General features: G+C 42.8%; 1 protein-coding gene across 2 annotated transcripts in view; it reads right to left on the reverse strand.

The window, feature by feature from the left end:
- Positions 1-19,235, reverse strand: part of CACNA1C (calcium voltage-gated channel subunit alpha1 C) — a 455,730-nt gene that overhangs the window by 65,466 nt on the left and 371,029 nt on the right. Inside the window, exons 21-30 of one of the 2 annotated variants that reach the window (XM_053978340.1) lie at positions 18,161-18,220; positions 17,965-18,024; positions 14,696-14,802; positions 13,167-13,254; positions 11,990-12,097; positions 11,440-11,492; positions 11,187-11,333; positions 10,121-10,322; positions 9,509-9,667; positions 8,147-8,257 (exon numbers count right to left, since the gene is read on the reverse strand). In XM_053978340.1, the coding sequence (XP_053834315.1) occupies positions 8,147-8,257; positions 9,509-9,667; positions 10,121-10,322; positions 11,187-11,333; positions 11,440-11,492; positions 11,990-12,097; positions 13,167-13,254; positions 14,696-14,802; positions 17,965-18,024; positions 18,161-18,220 (1,095 nt within the window). The remainder of the gene's footprint in view (positions 1-8,146; positions 8,258-9,508; positions 9,668-10,120; positions 10,323-11,186; positions 11,334-11,439; positions 11,493-11,989; positions 12,098-13,166; positions 13,255-14,695; positions 14,803-17,964; positions 18,025-18,160; positions 18,221-19,235) is intronic. The other variant, XM_053978341.1, reaches the window with a different exon arrangement.

Below are 19,235 nucleotides of genomic sequence, written 5' to 3' on the forward strand. Positions count from 1 at the left end.
TAGAAGCCATCAAAGAGGATTCCCTGTGCTTTCACATGATAGGGAAGGCAGTTATCTGCTAGCTAACTCCTCTTTTGTAGAAACTGTGGCTAAATCAACCTCATCCCTGAGCATTCTGTTGCACATTTCCTTCCTCTGTATTGATAGAAGATTTATTATTCAAGGCTCTACTTGATGGGCCAGCAGTCTAAAGCACCATGATGTAGTTCCTCCTTGTTCAAATTGCACTGCCTTGTAACATGTTGGCAGCACTCTCCCCTGAGTAGTTTCAATTTATTACCTGGAATAACAAATCCAGGCTTTGGCTCTTGGCTAGTGGGATCTCCCATGGTCTGTGAGAAAGCCTCAGCTCTGAACTGCTGAGAGAATGCTGTGGCACAGACTGGGCTGCAAGAGGCTCACTTTCTTTCTTAGCCTCTCTTTTCCTTCCTTTTCCTGGACATATGGGCAGGTAGAAATTCTGTCAAGCAAGCAGCTTCCAGGAGCAAGTCTACCAGCTGACTGTGCCAACCCACTGATGTGCAGAAAGGACTGAGATGACCTGGTCATCCATGTCCAGAATAATTATCCCAAGTATTTCTTCCCACCAAAGTCACCTAAACATGCTGCTCTGACACACAGTACTTTTAGTATTTACTTTTTCAGAAGGGGTTAGAAAAGAGGTTCCTTCTTCCTTCCAGACCTGTGGATGTGAATGACAATATGCTCAAGCCTCTGCATGATGTGTATACTGTGCAAAATGCATGGGAATCCTGGCAGACAGGTAATCACAGTAAAGAGAAAGCAGAGGAGTGATTAAAGAAGGGATAAGATTTTTTCCCCCCCTTTTTCTAGTTTATTTCAGAAACCCTCGAGGCTGATTCAGCAATTCCTCGAGAGCCTCGGGCTGAGTGCACAGGAAATGCAGTCACTGGTATCTTTAGCTGGGCACGACAAAGACCTCAGGGATTTCTGGGTGTATGGCAGCTGCTGGGCTCCCTGAAGCAGCTGAGATTAATTCCAGCAGGGCTGCTGGTGGTATAGAAGATCCAGAGGAATATACAAGACATTCAGGCTTCACCACAACAAAATTTGGGGTGAAAAAGGACAGCCTTTCTGAGGTAACCTGATCATGCATTTTGAAAAAGGGCTGAGTTTAATCCACAGAAGTAGGGAAACATACTGTACCCAACTTCTACTGCAACTTATTCTGATGAGACAGTACACAGGGAGGCTCTGTGGCTGAGATTCTAATGTGTTTGAACATGGAGACCTGGGATGCCTGCCAGAGAACTTCAATAAAATGTAGAAGCACAAAAAGATGCTAATTAGCTTAAAAGGTATGGGTTTTAATTTAGTTTTTAATTTTCTAAAAATCCCTTCCCGTGTTTACTTTTTCTTTCAGCCCTGTTTCTGTTTTTCTTTTCATTTCATCACTTTTCGTCCAATCACTTCTTCCTCCATTTTATTAATACTTTACTATTTCAAGGTCTTAATTTTTTTTTTCTTTCTGCCTTTAAGGATATTTCATCTTTTCCCACTCTTCATCATCTGTATGGCTTTTCTTCCTCTGTGGACTTGGGCTTTCTCTCTTTTCCTCTCAGACCTAGTCCTTCCTGTTGGTTTTGTTCTTTCCTTTTCTTCAGCTAACAAATTGTCTTACCTGATCATTCCTAGTTCTCTCCATGCTCACTGCTTCTTACCCAACATCAAGCAGAGCTCACTCTTCCTTTTTGTTAAATGGTGTACATTATTCCCCACCCACAGGTTTTGACACATAATCAGCTTTCTTGCGCTTTCTTTTGCCTTTTTAAAGCATTTCTTTCACCCAAAGCCAGGGTGGTGGTTGGAGACTGACCTTCCTCTTGGAGGGGGTATGTGACTCATCAAATACTCCACGTGTAGAAGCTGCCCCTCCAAAACAGAAAAGATAATACCGAAGCTGAGGAAACAATTAGGTGGCTACCAAGCCAGTAAAGGAAGTTTGCAAAGTAAGAGCTGCTTGAGAACCATCCCATCTGGCCACATAGCATCGTGTGGCCACAGTCCATGGAGGGAAGCAGCTGCCTGCACCACGGGCTCACATTTACACAGCTTAAACCACTAATTTATGCCACCATACTGCATCCCAGAGCATGTGATTTTGAACTAAATATGATTCCTGTTGGATGGAGCTGAAGTGTTATTCAGCTCTGAGCAAAAGACCACTCAGTTGCAACTGGTTTTCCTGATGTTTTTTTATCAGTGCAGAATGTCTTTACTTCCCTTACTCTGTGTAAGCTGGAGAAATAAAACACTGTGATGAATGATGCCAGGGCAGCATCCTAAGCTATATTTCTACATGGACTAGAATGAAGTACAAAAAGCATTAGATTTCCAAAATTAACCAACATTGTTTCTATGGATATAAATTTCAGCTGTTTGTGAAAATGTTGAAGCCTCTATCCTGACCAAGGAATAACAGATTATGGTTTTGGTGAGAAAGAAGAATGCAAGTAGTATGAAGCAGCCAGTGTGACTTTAGGAGAGACTGCTCAAAGATCTGTTTATAGGCATAAAAGCATGAGAAATGTACTGGTAAAAAGGGAACAAAAACAGATGAGTCACTTTGCAGGTTTTAGAAGAAATATCTGTACATCAAATGCATGATAAACGCTGACTGAGAGGAGCTTAAAGAGGAATGAAGAAGTGTAAATGCATCAGGGGAGAAAGAAACACTGAGGACACCTAGATCCATCTAGGATGGAGTCTGAGAAATAACCATGGGTGGCACTTGTGACTTCCACAGCACAGAGGGTCACAGCTCTTCCTGGGATCACATGGGACTGTGTGCCTTGTGCTGAGTGTGAAGCTTGTTTGAAACAGCCCACTGAAGTCCAAACTCTGCTGCACAAAAATGACATGTAAGAATGGCAAGAATGCAGAGTAAAGCAGCAGTGATAAATGAGGGACTGAAGTAACTGAGGCAGGACAGATGGCATTTGTTACAGGCTGCTTTACAAGCAACATCCATAAACACCCAGGGAAGAAAGGTGCTGACAGTGTCTGGTAAATGGAATAGACTTGTGATCTGCAGTCTCTCTGATAGTCATAATCCCACAGAGGAAATCTCCAAGATTCCCTTTCCACACGCAGGCACAGATTTGACAAAATATATGATCATGTGCTTTACTTTATGCATAGCAGTAGTTCCATGGATATGTCTTCCCTACTTTGAGATGACAGGCACAACAGGAGAAAATACATAGCTCTTGGATTAGTGGTCCTGCCCTAGCTAATAAGGGGACAGATGAAGTGTTTCCTGAAAGAAAAAGTAGATGTGGCTCATCAGGAAAACAGCCATTCCAGGGAGCTGGAAAGATCTGAAATTCCTGGAGGAATATCCATCCTCACATTAGCATTGACAGATGGTGAAGCTTCATATGAATAGGAATTTTAAGTCACTGTCTTCAACTTGAAAAGATAAACCCCAGGCAGGTTTTGTAGAGCAGCTGGCCCTTCCTGGACTGGCTCTTGTGGGGATTTCTTCTTTAAGAAGCTGGAACAGTGGTAGCTGTGAGCACCACAGACAGCACAGCACCTCATTCCCTTTAGTACTTTTCACTGGAAAAAGCCTGAAGCAGCAGCAGCAGCAGCTTTCTCCATGCAGGAATTGGGAAATAGCTCAGCAGACTGGCTGGAGAATTTATAAAATTAGAAAAACAAAGCAGCAAAAGGCCTTGGCTCAACAGCATTACTTTTAGACTGTCTGCCTCTTTGAAGTAACCAGTCTTGAATCAGTTTATGAGCATCAGCCAAAGCAAGCACTGAGGTCCATTTGAGAGTTTTGCTTCAGAGCAGCATATTAATACTCTGTAAGGAGATGCAGGGCATGTAGTGGATGTTTTCTTTATCAGCAACCCTAATCATCCCAAATCGCTCGAGCTCACTGTTAGCACACCCTCCTGACAAAACTGCAGACATGGATGAGCTGTGTCTGACACAGTGCTTAGATTAATCCTGTATAAAAAAAAAATGGGGCAACTGACCCTCTGCACCAGAAGAAGTGTCACATAAACCCACAGGGTTCTCAGAAGCCTTGTCCCAGCCTGGCATGCACTGACTGTGCCACAGCAGCAGCTGCTCCAGCTGACATTCCCCTCTTTACAGCCACCCAGGAGACCAAGCAAACAAAACACTGCTCACAGAGGATGGCCAGCTGAAAGGACAAGTTTCAAAGGGGCTTGCTGACCAGAGCAACCAATCTCAGCAGTAACAGTATGTTTAGTTAGGAAAGCCCTCGTCTTCCTACTCCCTTCACATATTTTGTGTAAGTGTCAGGAGATGAGCCCTGACTTGGACTTGGCTCCTTATTCCTACAGCTGACCTTTCAATTAGTAAAGCCTGGCTCCCACCACAAGAAATAGGGGCAGGGCTGGATTATCCACGCTGGTTCTTTGTAGACAGGCACATGTGTGAACCTGCTTCTTATCTGTGCAACTGATTGTGTTTGCTTCTTTCACCTCTAGCATCAAGAGTAGCAAGTCAGAAGGACATCTCACAGAATGGAAATGAAGAAATAAAAAAGGGATACAGTAAAAAATTCTATTCAGTCAGGCTGCCACCTTTTCTGTTGTTATGCAGGTAATTCACAGTAGCACTGGTGTGCACTGTATTTAGTGGACCTTGGCAATGGTAGGTTAACAGCTGGACTTGATGATCTTGAACGATCTTGATGATTTTCCAACCCATTTCCAACGGAATCCATGCATCTGTAATCGTGGATGCCACACCATGGGCAGCAGCAGGAGCTCTGCAGATTGGGCTTCCCCTAAAGCTGTTCCAAATGGGCACATCCCTGTGGTGACTTCTGTGAGAAGGTAGCACCATAGCAGCTCCCAATACTTCAAGGATCTGTCCTAGTTCCCTTTCCAACTCTCCCTGGTGAAGGTATGAATAAACAGCAGCTGATTCCACCTTGTGCAGATGGAGAAAGCCTCATCCCTCTGTTGCTGCTGCTGCAGACCCTTCATTCCAAGGGGCCTTTAGGAAGTGGCTGTGCAAGGGAGAGCTCTGTGGTGGCTGCTTCAGAGTCACAACTCGGTTCCTGCTTGTCTTGCTGCAGTTGAAGGTTAAGCTGCAGCATCCACGACAGGGTTAAGCACCCAAAAAAAAGGAGAAAACAGACTGAATGTTGCCAGCTTCAATTCTGTGCTCAGTTCTGTTCTGCCACATTCTCCTGGGGCTTGTCATTAGAACACAACACCTTCATTTAACCACGTTTCCTCCTTTCTTGTTGTCAGTCATAAAGCTTACAACTCTTTTATTTTAGGGTATTCTTCTCACAGACAAGAGTGATGTTTGGGCACAAATTCAAAATGAGACAAAGCAGCTTAAACAAAGGCTGGTTTGTGTTTTATTGCTCGGGAAATGACAGACAAATCTGTCTGCAGCAGAGATGAGCATTTCATCTTGCCGTTTCCCATCTGGGAAACACTAATAACACTCAGCATCTCATTTCTTTGTTGGGGGGAGTTGGTTGGTTAGAGGGCATAGGTAGTGATGTTCTCCCAGGTGACAAAGAAATGATTTTGGACTTTCCCAGCTGGTTTTCCTGGAGACAACTTCCATCTGCAAATGTACTTTGGCCACGAGGTCTAGCCAAGCAGAAGATTGAGGTAACTACTTGCTCCAAGCTGGAAACTCCCACTTCAGAACACATTCTAGGCAAGTTCATCTTCAGTACTGGTGTGCAACCTGAGGAGAAGCAGAGAGTGCTCCTCCCCAGTGCTGGTCCACATCAGTCCCAGTGGTCATCTGGGAGAAGGGGTTGCCTTCTTTGGAGAGCAGGGAATGAAGGCTGCAGCCAAATCCTCGTACATAACAATGACAAGTTACACAAGGAATGTGGTGTTTCCAAACCCGAGTCACTGAACTGGCACTTAACAAAATTCAGTGTGAATATGCTGCAGGAGGAAAGTCTTTTTGCTGTGTTAGCTGTTTTCACCAGGTCAGTCATATTTTTCTTCCCTGTAATCCTTTGTTTCAATTTTTAAAAAGTTGAGGTTTCTTTCATTAAGGTATTTAATTAAAATAGAGGTATGAGTTAGTACCATCTTTGGCATACAGGCCAGACCAGGATTAGAAACATTTATTTTAAGTGCTGGCTATTCTTTCACCTGAGGTTGTTGTCTGAGTTCTAGCTCAAAAGACTTCATTAAGACTCTACTATTCTTGTGATAAGGAAAATTTATTTTTTACTCTCACTTTTACTATAGTGTAGTAGCTGGGGATTTAGTTTGGAAATTACAGAATCATGGAAAACTGGGCTGAGAGGGACCCTGTGGTCTATTCCATCTGCCTGTCTCAAAACAGATCATAGATTCCTAAACTGCTTGAATTAAAGATTCCCCCAACTTAATTTCAAATCCTCGAACTATAGAGATTCCACAATTACTTTAGGAAATCTGATTCAATGTTTTGCCATCCAGAGATACTTGCTTACCCTCAGTTGATTTTTTTCTTTTAGTATTTTTTTTTTGTGCAATAAAACTTGAAAAGGAGATTGAGCAGAGGAAAGTAAACCACAGGAAGTAGAAAGGCCTTCCACTATCATCAATGCCATTTCCCTACTGTAAGAAGCAACCATGTCAGGCAAAGCCTTCCTTGTATATGTACAGAACTCAGTATTTGACCTGGTTGAACTTCTCCCCTAAATGTTCTAAACCAAATTCTGCTGAGATTTCCACCTTCCTGAAAGTTAAGACTCTCCTATGAAGCAGAACTGCAAAATCAGAAGAACATTATAAAGCCTGTGAGATGCACTTCTGGGTACATGGTGTGCAGATAAAACTTCTATGAAGTGACAGAAAATTTGTTTGCTGACAGACATGGTGAATCTCAAAAATCAAACGTAGATGTCTCCTGAAAATTAAAATCTCTGCTGAAACAGATAATGATGCTTCTAAATTTCCCAAGACTGTGTTTGAGACTCACAAAAAACCTCCAAAACCCGTCTTTCAGCAGGACTGCCAAGATACTCCTAACTTACAAGAGAACTACATCCAGGATAGGATAGTGATATTGGGCTAGAAAGTGTGGAAGAAAGAGAGAAGCTGGGTGGGAATAAAGTCACCATGGAGTTGAAAAGCAAAAAATAGGGCCAAATTCAGTAGAAATGGAGAGCAAAGCTTCAGAACTGAGGATGAGAAAGATGTAAGATTACATCTGAGAAGAGCTAAATTCAGTCACCCCCTAACTTTAACATGAAGGACAAGTATGACTGCCAGACATAAAAGTTCTCATTTTTACCAATTCATAACTGATGCTTCAGAGAGCATCTTGACCATCTCCACAGTGTTTCAAAGCACTCTTCAAGACACAACTCCGTGTGTCAAGGTACCACTGAAGATATGAAATGACATGAGGGACCTATATTTAAGTATCTGGATTCAACTGTTTATGACACATCACTGAATTTAAACCCCACAGAAGAAAGTCTTGGGTAATTCTGTGAGGTCAGGATCTATGTCCTTGTCCTGCAGCAGCTGAGAGAACTTAACTAGAAGAGCTTGGAGGTTATAATCATACCCCACAGTGCAGCTGTACTAGCATAATATCATGGCCCAATGCACAGGACAATACTTTCAGACAGGACCTGCTGGGCTATTGAATATTATCAATGAAGTCTTAAATTCAAAACCAGAGCAATCCAAGCCATCACTGAGATGTAGCCCTCCCAGAAGAAACATTTTTTTTCCAAAGCTCATAACTCAAAATGAGTCATGCTTGATTAACTTCACTTGGGTCAGGAGACTAATCATGAGACGCTATTTTAAAATTATATAAGGAAAGTCAGAGAGAGAGCATTAGAATAACATTCAGAATGGGAGATATGTTATAGCCTTAGCAGTGTCACTGTGATAACTTAATGATAACTAGGAGCTGTCTCTATTAGCAGGTGTTGCCTTTTTTGCTTTTTTTTTTTTTTTGTTTTATTTTTTTAAAGTCTACTCTCCAGCAAAAAAAGTTATTAAATGTGAGACTCCAATCCAGAGAGCAACTGTCCAGCTCAGTTCTTGGTGGGGTAATAGATCAGAAAGTTTCACCTCCTCCTTCTCCTCACAGCTGCCCCACACACATGCACACACACACAGAGGCCAGGGAAATCTACTCCTAGTGCACCTACCTTGGGTTTGAAGGCGATTAATTTCAGGACCATCTCCACAGTGAAGAGGCCAGTGAAGAGCATGTTGAGGATATTCATGGCTTCCTTGAACATGCAGCTCTGACCATAGTGCTGAAAAATAGCAATCCAGCAGGAGTGTGAGGATAGGATGTGCCAGCAGCCAGGAATACACAGGACCCCTCCTGATCTCCCTTCATGCCAAGGTTCTCCAAGGAAGATCCCAGTGCATTTCATGTTTTCAGTTAAGAATTCCCATTTCCCTTCATACATAAGCACTCCCATGTCTCTATCCATTTTTGCCACTTTGGCAAAGTGGCAAAGAGCCATTTTGGCTCTTGATCTCCTCTTTTCAGAAGAATCTTTTTGAGGCGTGGCTACCAAAATCATACCTATCATTCCAATTCAGGGCTCATTATAAATTTGCACAATGTTACAATGTGATCTTCAATTGTGTTTTTTATCTCAACCTTCCCTCACACTTGGATTACTTTTTTGTTTGATTGTGACTGCACAGTGAGCAGGGATTTCACTGAGCTGTCCATAATGATACCAAGCCATTCCCCAGGTAATTACACTAAATTCAGGATTCTGCAAAGTACATGAGCAGCTCAAATCATATCTTTCCAATATACATTATCTTGCATTTGTCAACTCTGAATTAAATTTGCAGTCATGCTGCCCATTCACTTTACTTTATTAAGATCTTATGAAGCTACTCTTGATTACTATTACTATTGATTCAAACAATAGTGTCTTCAAATTCAAACAGTGTCTTCTGCAAGTGTTGCCACCTCACTTTTCATACCCCTGTTTCCAGATCATAATGCTTGAACTGATTGCACTGCCTTATTCTAAGGTCACCTTCCAGTTCATGTTACAAGACCCCATTTGTAGTTGCTTAACTTTACTAAACTTCAAACAGCTGGGATGGATTTTCATGTTCTGTATTGGCACAGGGTGATTTATTCAAAGCAGTTTCAGTTAAAACAATTCAGCTGCAGCTGAATGCAAGGTTGAGAAAATACAGTGTTGAGACATTTTTGGCATTTTTCTTGAAAGGCTCCAGTACTTGCAGGACTCTGTTTAGAAATGAGAAATTTGTTTGTTTTTAAGGAGTCAAAACAAAATTGTTGAAAGTGTCAGATGTTAGCAGGAAGAGGGTGAGAGTTAGATTCCTCATTTCAACTGCATATCAAAAGAAGTGAACAGGGTACAATTTTTTTTTTTTTTTTTATGTGTTTGTCCCTCTCCCTCAACACATGGTGTGAAGGTGAAAGTAGGTCTCAACCTCAGCCATTTGTGCATTTCCCCCAGCAAAGTCTACTACTTCATCACCTGGAGGTTTTCTGCTTGCTTACTTACTTGCATGGCCAGGCAGATGGTGTTCAGCAGGATCAGAACGAACATCAGGTATTCAAAATAGGTGGAGTTGACCACATACCAAACTTTGTACTGGTACTGGTTTTTAGGGATGTATCTCCGCAGAGGCCGGGCTTTCAGGGCATACTCTACACACTGGCGCTGTGGGAGAGGCAGGGTACATTTAAAACTCAAACTCAAAATATCAGGGTGGTCAGCTACCTTCAAATGTAATAAAAAATACAATATATTTCAATGTTTTTTTCTGAAATGAAAGAGCTTAGTAGAAGAATTTCTTTTGGGTCACAATGTGAATGTGCACATTCTACCTGTTAAAGACTTCTATATGCAATTACTTTGGCCAGACACTGCTGTTGTGCTCATCTAATCTCAGTGAAACGAATGGTACAGCAAATATTTTTAAGTAATTGTCCCTTGAACAAATCTTACAGCAAGATTTTTTTCTACATGACTCCTAAAAGATGTCAGCAAAGCCAGCTTACAGTTCTATCTGTTGGCAAGCTTAACATTTTCCTCTCTGTGTGCATTTATTTATTAAAAGCTTACTCTCAATGCATTTTCTACCTTTATTGACAGCAGGGTGTTGTAAATTACCTGGTTTTTGTCCAGCTCACAGTTCTTGTACTCTTGTTCTCCTTGTTCCTGAAATGTGACGATGACGAAACCAACGAAGATGTTCATCATGAAGAAAGCAATGATGATGATGTAGATAATAAAGAAGATGGAGATCTCAACCCTGTGATTATAGATGGGTCCCACATCCTCCATGTGGGAATCAATGGACCTATACAGCAACCTGAAAGCAAACAGGAGCCAAATGCAGAGAAAATCTGCAACTGCCTTGAGGCCTTATAGGTGATGCTATTAAAGTTTAACTTTGTGGTTTTCTTCCACTTGTATAAAAATTAATTCACTCAGAGATGTTCAGACTTGCACCGATCTGAGTGCAAACACTTGCAAAGGAGAAGACCTGGCTCTTGCTAATTCTACATTTGAACCTGTTCAGGGGTGAAATGTCTTCATAGTTGAACAAAATTATGCTCTTCAGTTAAAAAAAGACAGAACAGTCTCAACAGGGTTGTTAGGAATTGAGTTTTGTGAGAAAAGGGAGTCCTAGGAGTTAATGGTTGTTAACACTGCTGTTGGCATCACCTGGTGACACAGGTCAGGGTCAGCCCCTGCATGTCCACATCACCCTGAGTGACTCCGTGGGAGTCCCCAGCTCCAGTGGCACAGACAGCAGGGCCTGGAAAGACACTCCATGTCTGCCAGTACTGCAGAGGCAGCGTTTCATATTGCCCTGCTGACTCCACGGGGAGACTCAAACCTGGCAATGCTGGAAAGGACCTGACATGCATTTTACATCCATTTATACACATAATAATGGTAACAAATGCTATTATCACTACCACTAATGGAAATCATCTTTTAAGAACTAGAGACAGTGCTTTACACTGTTTACAAGTACAGTAACAGAAATCCCTGCAGGCCCTGAGGAATTTACAAAGTACATAATACGACAGTGCTACTATTGCTGTATTTGAAGCTCTAGACTTATTTAAATCATTAGAAAGGGAAAGACTATGCTCTGCCTCTGAATTTTCTCTTTTGAAATGAATGAGGACATTGCTAGCGTTGCACCGGCCCGAGAAACACTCACTCTGGCCAGCCCTCAAAGGTGGAGACGGTGAAGAGGGCCATCATGGCAGTGAGGACGTTGTCGAAGTCGAACTTGCTGTTCTCCCAGCTGCGGGGCTGGATCATGGGCTGGCTGACCTCCCCATCCTTGTAGGTGATGTAGTACCCTCTGTGGGTGGAGAGTGCAGACAGCAGTGGCACACCTGCACCGCCGGCGCGAGGCGCTGCGCGGGGGCGGCCGGCCAAGGGGAGGGATTGGAAAAGCTCAGACCCACCTGCACTCTGCTTCCGTCTGCTTGGAGCTGTCAGTGCAGCTGTACAGCTTGCCCTGAGAAAGGAAGAAAGAGGAGTGAACCTTCTGCTTGCACGGTACTTTTATGTGTATGTCCTGAGCACTTGTCAGGAGGGTGGTGAAAGGCAAGGAGATAAAAGCAGACATAAAGAAGGGAATGAACAACGCCCCCGTGCTTATCTGCCCCTTCCTCTGCAAGATGAGAGGCAGGGAGCCTGCAAGGAACAGTCCTTTTGATCAGCCCCCTTCACCTTCCCGGAACCGTGTCATGCCAATGTGCTGTTTAGGGAAGAACAACATTACTGATCATGTCATCTGATCACAGATGATGGGCAAGAGCTCTGCATATGCCTGGCTCAGTGTTGGAGAACTGGTAGCAGAAGCCCAGGTAACACTGACAGTGCCCCAAATGTCTTGCCTGTTACACACAAAAGACCCCATTTTCCCTTCCTCAAGCTTTTTATGCTGTTTTTCTCCCCATCCCTGAATACAGCTCAACGTAATGGATGAATGAATGGGCCCAATGGTTTTACCTTAAACAGCTGAACTCCAATGCAGGCAAACATGAACTGCAGCAAAGTGGTGACAATCACAATGTTCCCGATGGTTCGGATGGCGACAAACACACACTGGACCACGTGCTGCAAATGGAAGAGAGGAACAAAAGCCACTTGTGGGATTGTTCTCAACTGTTCTGGCTAAGGGAAAGGCCCAAGAATAAAAATAAAAATAATAAGAAAAAATTATTTAACCAATACCCATTGCCCAAGTAATGTCGCAGGAAAGGGGACCAACTTATTTCATTCCTTGCTGTACTTTTAGAAGCAGGCAGAAGCAGGTAGGAAATACCAGAACTCAGCTCTCTGAAACTTCCTGCATAAATGGGCAGCCAACAGCACAGAGGAAGGAGTTTATCTAATACAGAAAGGTTATGCTTAGGGTTGTGAGCCCATCTGTAACCCCAGAAAATCACATAGTTTCACCTCTGTGCTGATGGGGCCATTCAGCTGAAAAGCAGCTTGTCAGAAAAGGACCTGGCAATCCAGGTGGACACAAAGCTGAATATGAGCCTTCACTACAAAGATGGCAAGTGCTATCCTGGGCTGCATTAGGCAAGATTTTAACAAGCTGAGGAGGTGATTCCTCCCTTTTACTCAGCACTGGTGAGACTATGCCTGTTGTACTGGGTCTAGTTCTGGCTCCTCAGAACAAGAGAACCATGGACATACTGGAGGAAGTCCAGTCCAGCAAAATGCCACAAAGATGACTTAAGGGATTGGAGCATCTCTCCCACAAGAAAAGCTGAGAGAGCTGGGTTTGTTCATCTGAGAGGAGGCTCAGGGGAATCTGGTCAATGTATATTAATGGCTGAAGGGAGGATGCAGTGGAGCTCTTTTCAGTGGTTCCCACTGACAGGACAACGGGCACAAACTGAAACAGAGTAGGTTTATCTGAACATTGAGAAACACTTCTACTGTCAGGGTGACAGAGCATTGGAACAGGTCATCCAGAGAGGTTGTGGAGTTTCTCTCCTTGGAGCTACTCTAAAGCCTGGGCAACCTGCTCTCAGTGGCCCTGCTTGAGCAGGTCCCTTCCAACCTCAGCCATACTGTGATTCTGCTGAAACTTTACTTGAACAACTGCAAACACCCTTGTAGCCTGAAATAACCTGAATTTATAGTTTACAGAATGCACTGGGACTTTTCTAACCTTTAGTCCTTTGGCTCTGTTGATGGCCCTCAGTGGTCTAAGGACCCGCAGAACACGCAGGATCTTCACCACGTTAATGGCACTGGACCTGGAAGAAAGCATTGGAAGGTTTGAGAGATACAGCAATGTGGGAAGTGTGCAGCTAGGACAGACCTTTGAAATTCTGCACAGCCTGAGGCTGCATAAGTTATTTATTCAACTGTTTGCCATGGCACTTCACGGGTAAGGAAACCAATTTCTGATGTTTTCTTCAGAGATCTGGCTTCTTGTTCTGGATTTCATAATCTCTGCTGTATTAATAGAGGGGGAGTGGAACTTGGGCAAGGTGTATTTTTAGACCAGGGCAAACAGATTCTGTAGAAATCTATGATATAGAAATTGTGCCAAGATGTAGTCATTACCAAGGCATTTTCAGAGAAGGCTTAAAGAAGCACTCCACTGAAATATTCACAGAAGAGTGAAAAGTCCAGGAGACTCCAGCATTAGACTATCCACCTGGAGTTTGATCCTACAGTGTGTCTGGCCCCTGAATCCACAAATCATTTAGGTGTGTACATAAATTTAAGGATGTGAAAGCTCCCACTGAATTGATTAGGACGACTTATGTGCTCATTTTTAAGTACTGAACACAACTATCTTCTGCAGCAGAGCTCTCTGCGCCTTCCAAGACTAAAACCCTGACTGAGAAACTTCCTCGTGCTCAATGACATCATGTTCTCCTACTGATTTTGGGAACAGTTTTAATGTTAACACACCAAGAGTCTGACTTAGGTCTGGAAGAAAGAAACAGCAGGTCAAAACAAGAACTGTGCCATTCTTAAGACTTTGACTGAAAGCCCAATGGAACCTACAAATTGCCCTTCATCATTTAATATGCAAATTATGTGAGCTGCTAGCCTATGATGGTAACAACTGGGAGCTTGTTTCTTATCAGGTATGAATCTAATTAGGGAACTTCCTACCTGACACACAGTTGAGTAAATCTATAAATTGCTAAGTAAATTAACAGATGAACCAAAGGAAATCAGCATGACAGAGCAGCTACTATCACTCTGAAGATTCTCACAAAACTCATCAAGTGCTTGATGGCCTTCCATTGACTAAGACTCACAGCATCTTAGGAAGTAGGAAAACATTATCAGCTTCATTTTCCAAAGAGGTTATGAAAGTCTTGGAGATAACCATAAGTCACTGAACTGTCCTGAACTGATTCAGTGAAACAAAGGCCATGGAACAAAGCTAAGTGTCATGATTCCCAATACACCCATTTTTTATTCTCATTTGCTCTTTCTGAAAGATTCCCCTCTCTGGGTCACCAGAGTAGCATTTCCCAGTTACTACCTCCTCTCTTGAGGATGAATTTTAACTGTCTTGAACCATCTGAGAAAAACAGCTCATGAATACCCCAACAGGCTAGTAAGAAGAATCTTACCCAGGTGAGACAATGAGCCTGAGCCATCCCTCCCAGCTCAGCCCTACAATCCCCCCCCACCCCCCAAAAACCAGCCCGCTGGAAACAGCTCACTCACTGGATGCCAAAGGAGATGAGCGAAACGCTGACCACCAGCAGGTCTAAGATGTTGAAATAGTTCCTGCAGAAGGAGCCCTTGTGGAGGAAGGCCCCGTAGGCAGTCATCTGCAGGGAGGCACACGGAGACACAAACACACCTTGCCATCAGCAGCTGCTCAGGAGCCAAACCCACCTGGCTACGCTCAGAGTGGATAGCTGGGGAAGGGGCAGTATTTCTATTGTTGGCAGACAATTTACCCCCAGACCCCAAAGCAGAAGTTGAGCCCCAATGGAAAGAAAAGAGAGTGAAAAAGACAGCAAGACAACTGTGAAAGGCCTAACTAAAGAAAGCGAGGAAAATATGCACTTGAAGTGCAGTGAATACATAACATTTGAATTAGCAAAGCAGCAGAATGACTGTTTGCAAAAACTACTCTTTGCAATCATTTGCTTTCCTCTTTTTCTTCAGTGACAGAGGATACTTGTATTATATAAAGGCCTCTCTAGCAAAATTGAATAAAAAATACAAAATAAAATGGGTAATGTGTAATGCTTTTCAGTACTTAGACCAGCTGCAGTGGACAGTTGATCGCTCAGGGATAAGATGCTTTAGAGCTGAACTGAAACAATAGGAGGAATTACTGCTCTCTCCAGCTTGGTCCTTCTGTTCAGCTCAATCCCACGTCCCTTTTCCTATTAATTTTTACTCTACATGCAGTTGCATTTTCCCTTTAGTTTTCCTTACAAAGCCCAGGCTACATTCCTTGGAGCAGGGTCGTTTCTTTGTGGAGGTAATCATTATCAACATCACCAGGCAGAGGGAGGGAAAACAGTTCCATATTTTGCAAGGGAGGCTCTGCCCTGCCTGGGTGTGATGGGGTATTGAGAACCTGCTGGCTTTGAGGAGGATGTCACAGCTCCAGAACTGGATTGAGTGACAGTGTAAACAGAGTTCTCTTACCAAATATGAGCCTGGCACAGTTAAAGAGGGTGAGCTGATGGGGTATTTGTACCACCTACCTTAGATTTGGTGAGTGATCTAATGGAGCTGCTTTGAAGAAACCCCATCCCCACAACTGCTAATGTTCCTTTATTAGGAATTCTCATTCCCATCCAGGAATACAGGCTTCTAAGTTTGGTCCTCTGAATCTCATCTAAGTTAGGTGTCTAAAGTAACCTGAGGCGGACACCATGACACTGAGCTGTAGCCAGAATTCCAGCTGGGAAGTGTGAACTGGAAAGTCAAACTGGAGTTTTCTGGCTCCCACCAGTAGCTCAGGATGGTGTGCTGGCTGGAAGTTTCCAGCCTGTGACAACTTTATTCAGAACAAGGTGGAAGGGCACATGGTATATTGGATTATTTTCTTCACCAAACATCCATGACATCAGGGAACTGACTGTCAGTCAGACAGAAATCAGAGGAGGAGGAAGTATAAACTCTGGTCTTGGCTTAGAATTTATACTTGTACACACATTCAGCTGGGGAAGGGAGGAGGGGTTCTTGCCATAACAAAGGTGGTAAAGATGCCCTTTACTGGTTAGATTTTGTATGGCAATCTTGAAAGAAAGACACCATTGAAATCAGGAGGGGAAGCTCTGCTGAGTTTAAGTTCGGTACAAATTGTGGTTCTCTCAAGCCTATTGAGAGATTTTGTCATCTCAGAAGAGACTCTCAGAGAGTGTATAATCTATATCTACCTCCCATCTGGGGCATCAAACAAGCTACAGCCTTTTAGGATGCCAGTTAAAGATCCTTGGCAGTCACCTTGCCAACATTCACCAGAATGCAGGTGTTGTTATAAGCAGCATGGGGGCAGATGAAGCTTGTTCCTCTACAGCCTTGAACATCCCATGGCCATTCATTCTTTTGTTTTCACCACCTACATTAACTTTGCTGTTTTGCAAAACATTGTGCTCAGTGAAGGCAGCAGAGAAACATGTGCTGAGAAAACAAGCTATTTGTGACTTACACTTATGGCCCTTGCACTATTCTCCCACTTGAACTTAGAGAATATCCAGGGATGTTGTCATAAATCACTGAACCTCGGAAGGCCCAGGCTGGGTTAAGTTCTGCTTCCACTGAAGTCATTAGGAGTGTTACCACTTCCTTCAGAGCAAGCAGAATTAGTAACTGTGAGTCCAAACAGGTAACCTTGAACTATTGTTTAATTTTTAAACGTTGCTGTTGGGATATTTTCCTTTTCTTGACAGGCCTTTTGGATCTGCCATGTGATCTGTGCACATTCAGATTTATTGTGTAAACACAGATGCAAACTGCACACAGGCATAATGTGTACATCTCTCTGGAGAACATTATGGCTTTGGTAATTTCAAGTCATATCAAAAAAAGCACGTTTCTCTATAAAAATATGCAGGGGCCACCCTGCTTGCCAGCTTTCCATATAGATACTGTTATTAGGGTCTTGAGCTGCAAAATTTGAGTAACTCCAAGGCACTGCCTGCCAGCACTTAGAACTAGCTTGCTGAGAAAAAAAAAAAAGAAAAACAGCTGCCAAGTGAACCTAGCATTTAGAAAGCCAGAACTTTTCTCAATTACTGTTATTTAAATTATTAGCCTACTAATTTGGGAAAATTAGAGTTAAGAACAAGGCAGCCTATTTTTATTTTCTTCCAAGCCAAACCATTCTCCTGCACATTCCCCTTGGTACAGAGCATGTTCCTGGGAAACGGGAAGCTGGGTTTTGATGCAGCAATTTTCATTGGCAGCTACTGTCCTTGGTGTCTCAGTGATTTGTACTCTTGGTTCTCTCTCTACACCTAAAAAGTGAGCTTTGCACTGTGCTCCCTGACTTCTGCTTCGCTGTGCACCCTGTAAGGTCACAGAACTCATCAGGCACCCTTTGGGCTGGTTTCTGCAGAATAGAGACCTTATCTTTGCCTGTGTAAGAGGTGTGTGTATTCAGAGTTTCTTGCAGAGCAGAAAAATCCTGTTTTGGAAACACTGGCCAGGGTGGAGGGAGAAATTTATCAGGGGATGGCCATTTTCTTGGTCCTCTCTTACATTTCCCAATATTGCATCCTTTCATTGCAATTCCCCTAAAAAGCATTATTTTGCTATAGGCCCTCAATTACAAGTCTGAGTATTAAAATTTCCCAGGAGACTTTTAAAGCAACTACTGAAATGTCAAATGAAAAGAAAAACAACCCTTTGTGTAGAGATAATAACGTGGTTAAAAAAAAAAAAAAAGAGAGAGAGCGAAAGAGTGAAAGAAAGAGAAAGAAAGCGAAAGAAAAGAAGACAACAAGTGTATTTCTCAGATTGGTTACCTTAAGAATAATTTCTAATGTAAAGATACTAGTGAAGACATAGTCTGCATTGCCTAGGATCTGAAAAATAAGCACAGTTGGGTTAGTGGTACTGAGCGTGACCTGGGAACAAACAGGCGTGTGTGTTAGCAACAGAGATTGGCAGAAAACTAGAAAGCTTGTGAACAATTGATGGTAGAGAGGATGGGCACTTTACCTTCAGAGCAATTTCAATGGTGAAAATGACAGTAAAAACTATATCAAAATAAAAGAGAATCTGTAAAAACAAAAGGGGATAGGAGTGGGGGGGGTAGGTCAGTGACTGATCACTTGAGTGGGGAATCACAGTTAAAATCAAATACACGAGTGCTTTTCACGAGGGGATGAGGACGACTCTATAGGGAATGGTTTTGTAACAGCGTCCTGTTGAATGCAGTGAAGGTCCTGGCACAGAGGACAAGAAGCACATTACATGAAATCTTTCCTGAGTTACAATCCCATGAGCACTATACAGGCAAAATAACTTTTTGGTTGCTGTAGGATTTTTTTTTTTTTGTTGTTGTTGTTTTTAATCTCATAAAGAGCATTCAAAGGTTTTCCCAAATAGGATTCTAAACTGAGAATACAAAGAATTCCTGGTCTCTCAGTGGAAAACATGAGATTCCTTCTTATTAACTTCTATTCAGTCTTGTCCTGTGCCTCTCTCAAAGGAAGGAAAGCAAACTGCAAAATCATACTCTAGCTATTTCTTTTCTCTGTCCTGAATTGCTCTGGATTAGGATGAATAACAAAGACTCTGCCAGTTGAACAGCATCCCAGCCCTTGTATTGCAACCATAATTTAGTCATTTGCTAAAGGTGCCTAACTTAGATCCTGCATCTTTCTATTTGCATCCTGAATAACCAGCCAGCTGAAATGCTCTTCATTCCCAGGAACTTAGGCCTGGTGATGGAGAGACCTGTGGCATGCACAGACCACAAAAAGTGGTGTCACAGGAGGCAGCGAGAAGTCTAGAAGTGTAAAGGGGCTTTCAAAATAGCAGCATCAAGGACAGGAATGTCCTTCACTGCCAATATGTTGGCATCCCACAGTAAATGGGAACTTTCTCACTGATTTATGGGACCAGGATTGAACTCTCTTTGTTTCCAATATATTTTAATATCCCAATCCACTTTAGTGCTATCTACACTACAAATGTTGAACATCAAAAGTATCATGTCCATGGTTTACTGTTGTTTTACCACCATCATGTTTTAAACCAGCAGGCCAATATATGGAAGCTGTAGAAAATG

The sequence above is a fragment of the Vidua macroura genome, chromosome 5, assembly GCF_024509145.1.
Source record: "Vidua macroura isolate BioBank_ID:100142 chromosome 5, ASM2450914v1, whole genome shotgun sequence".
NCBI lineage: Eukaryota > Metazoa > Chordata > Aves > Passeriformes > Viduidae > Vidua > Vidua macroura.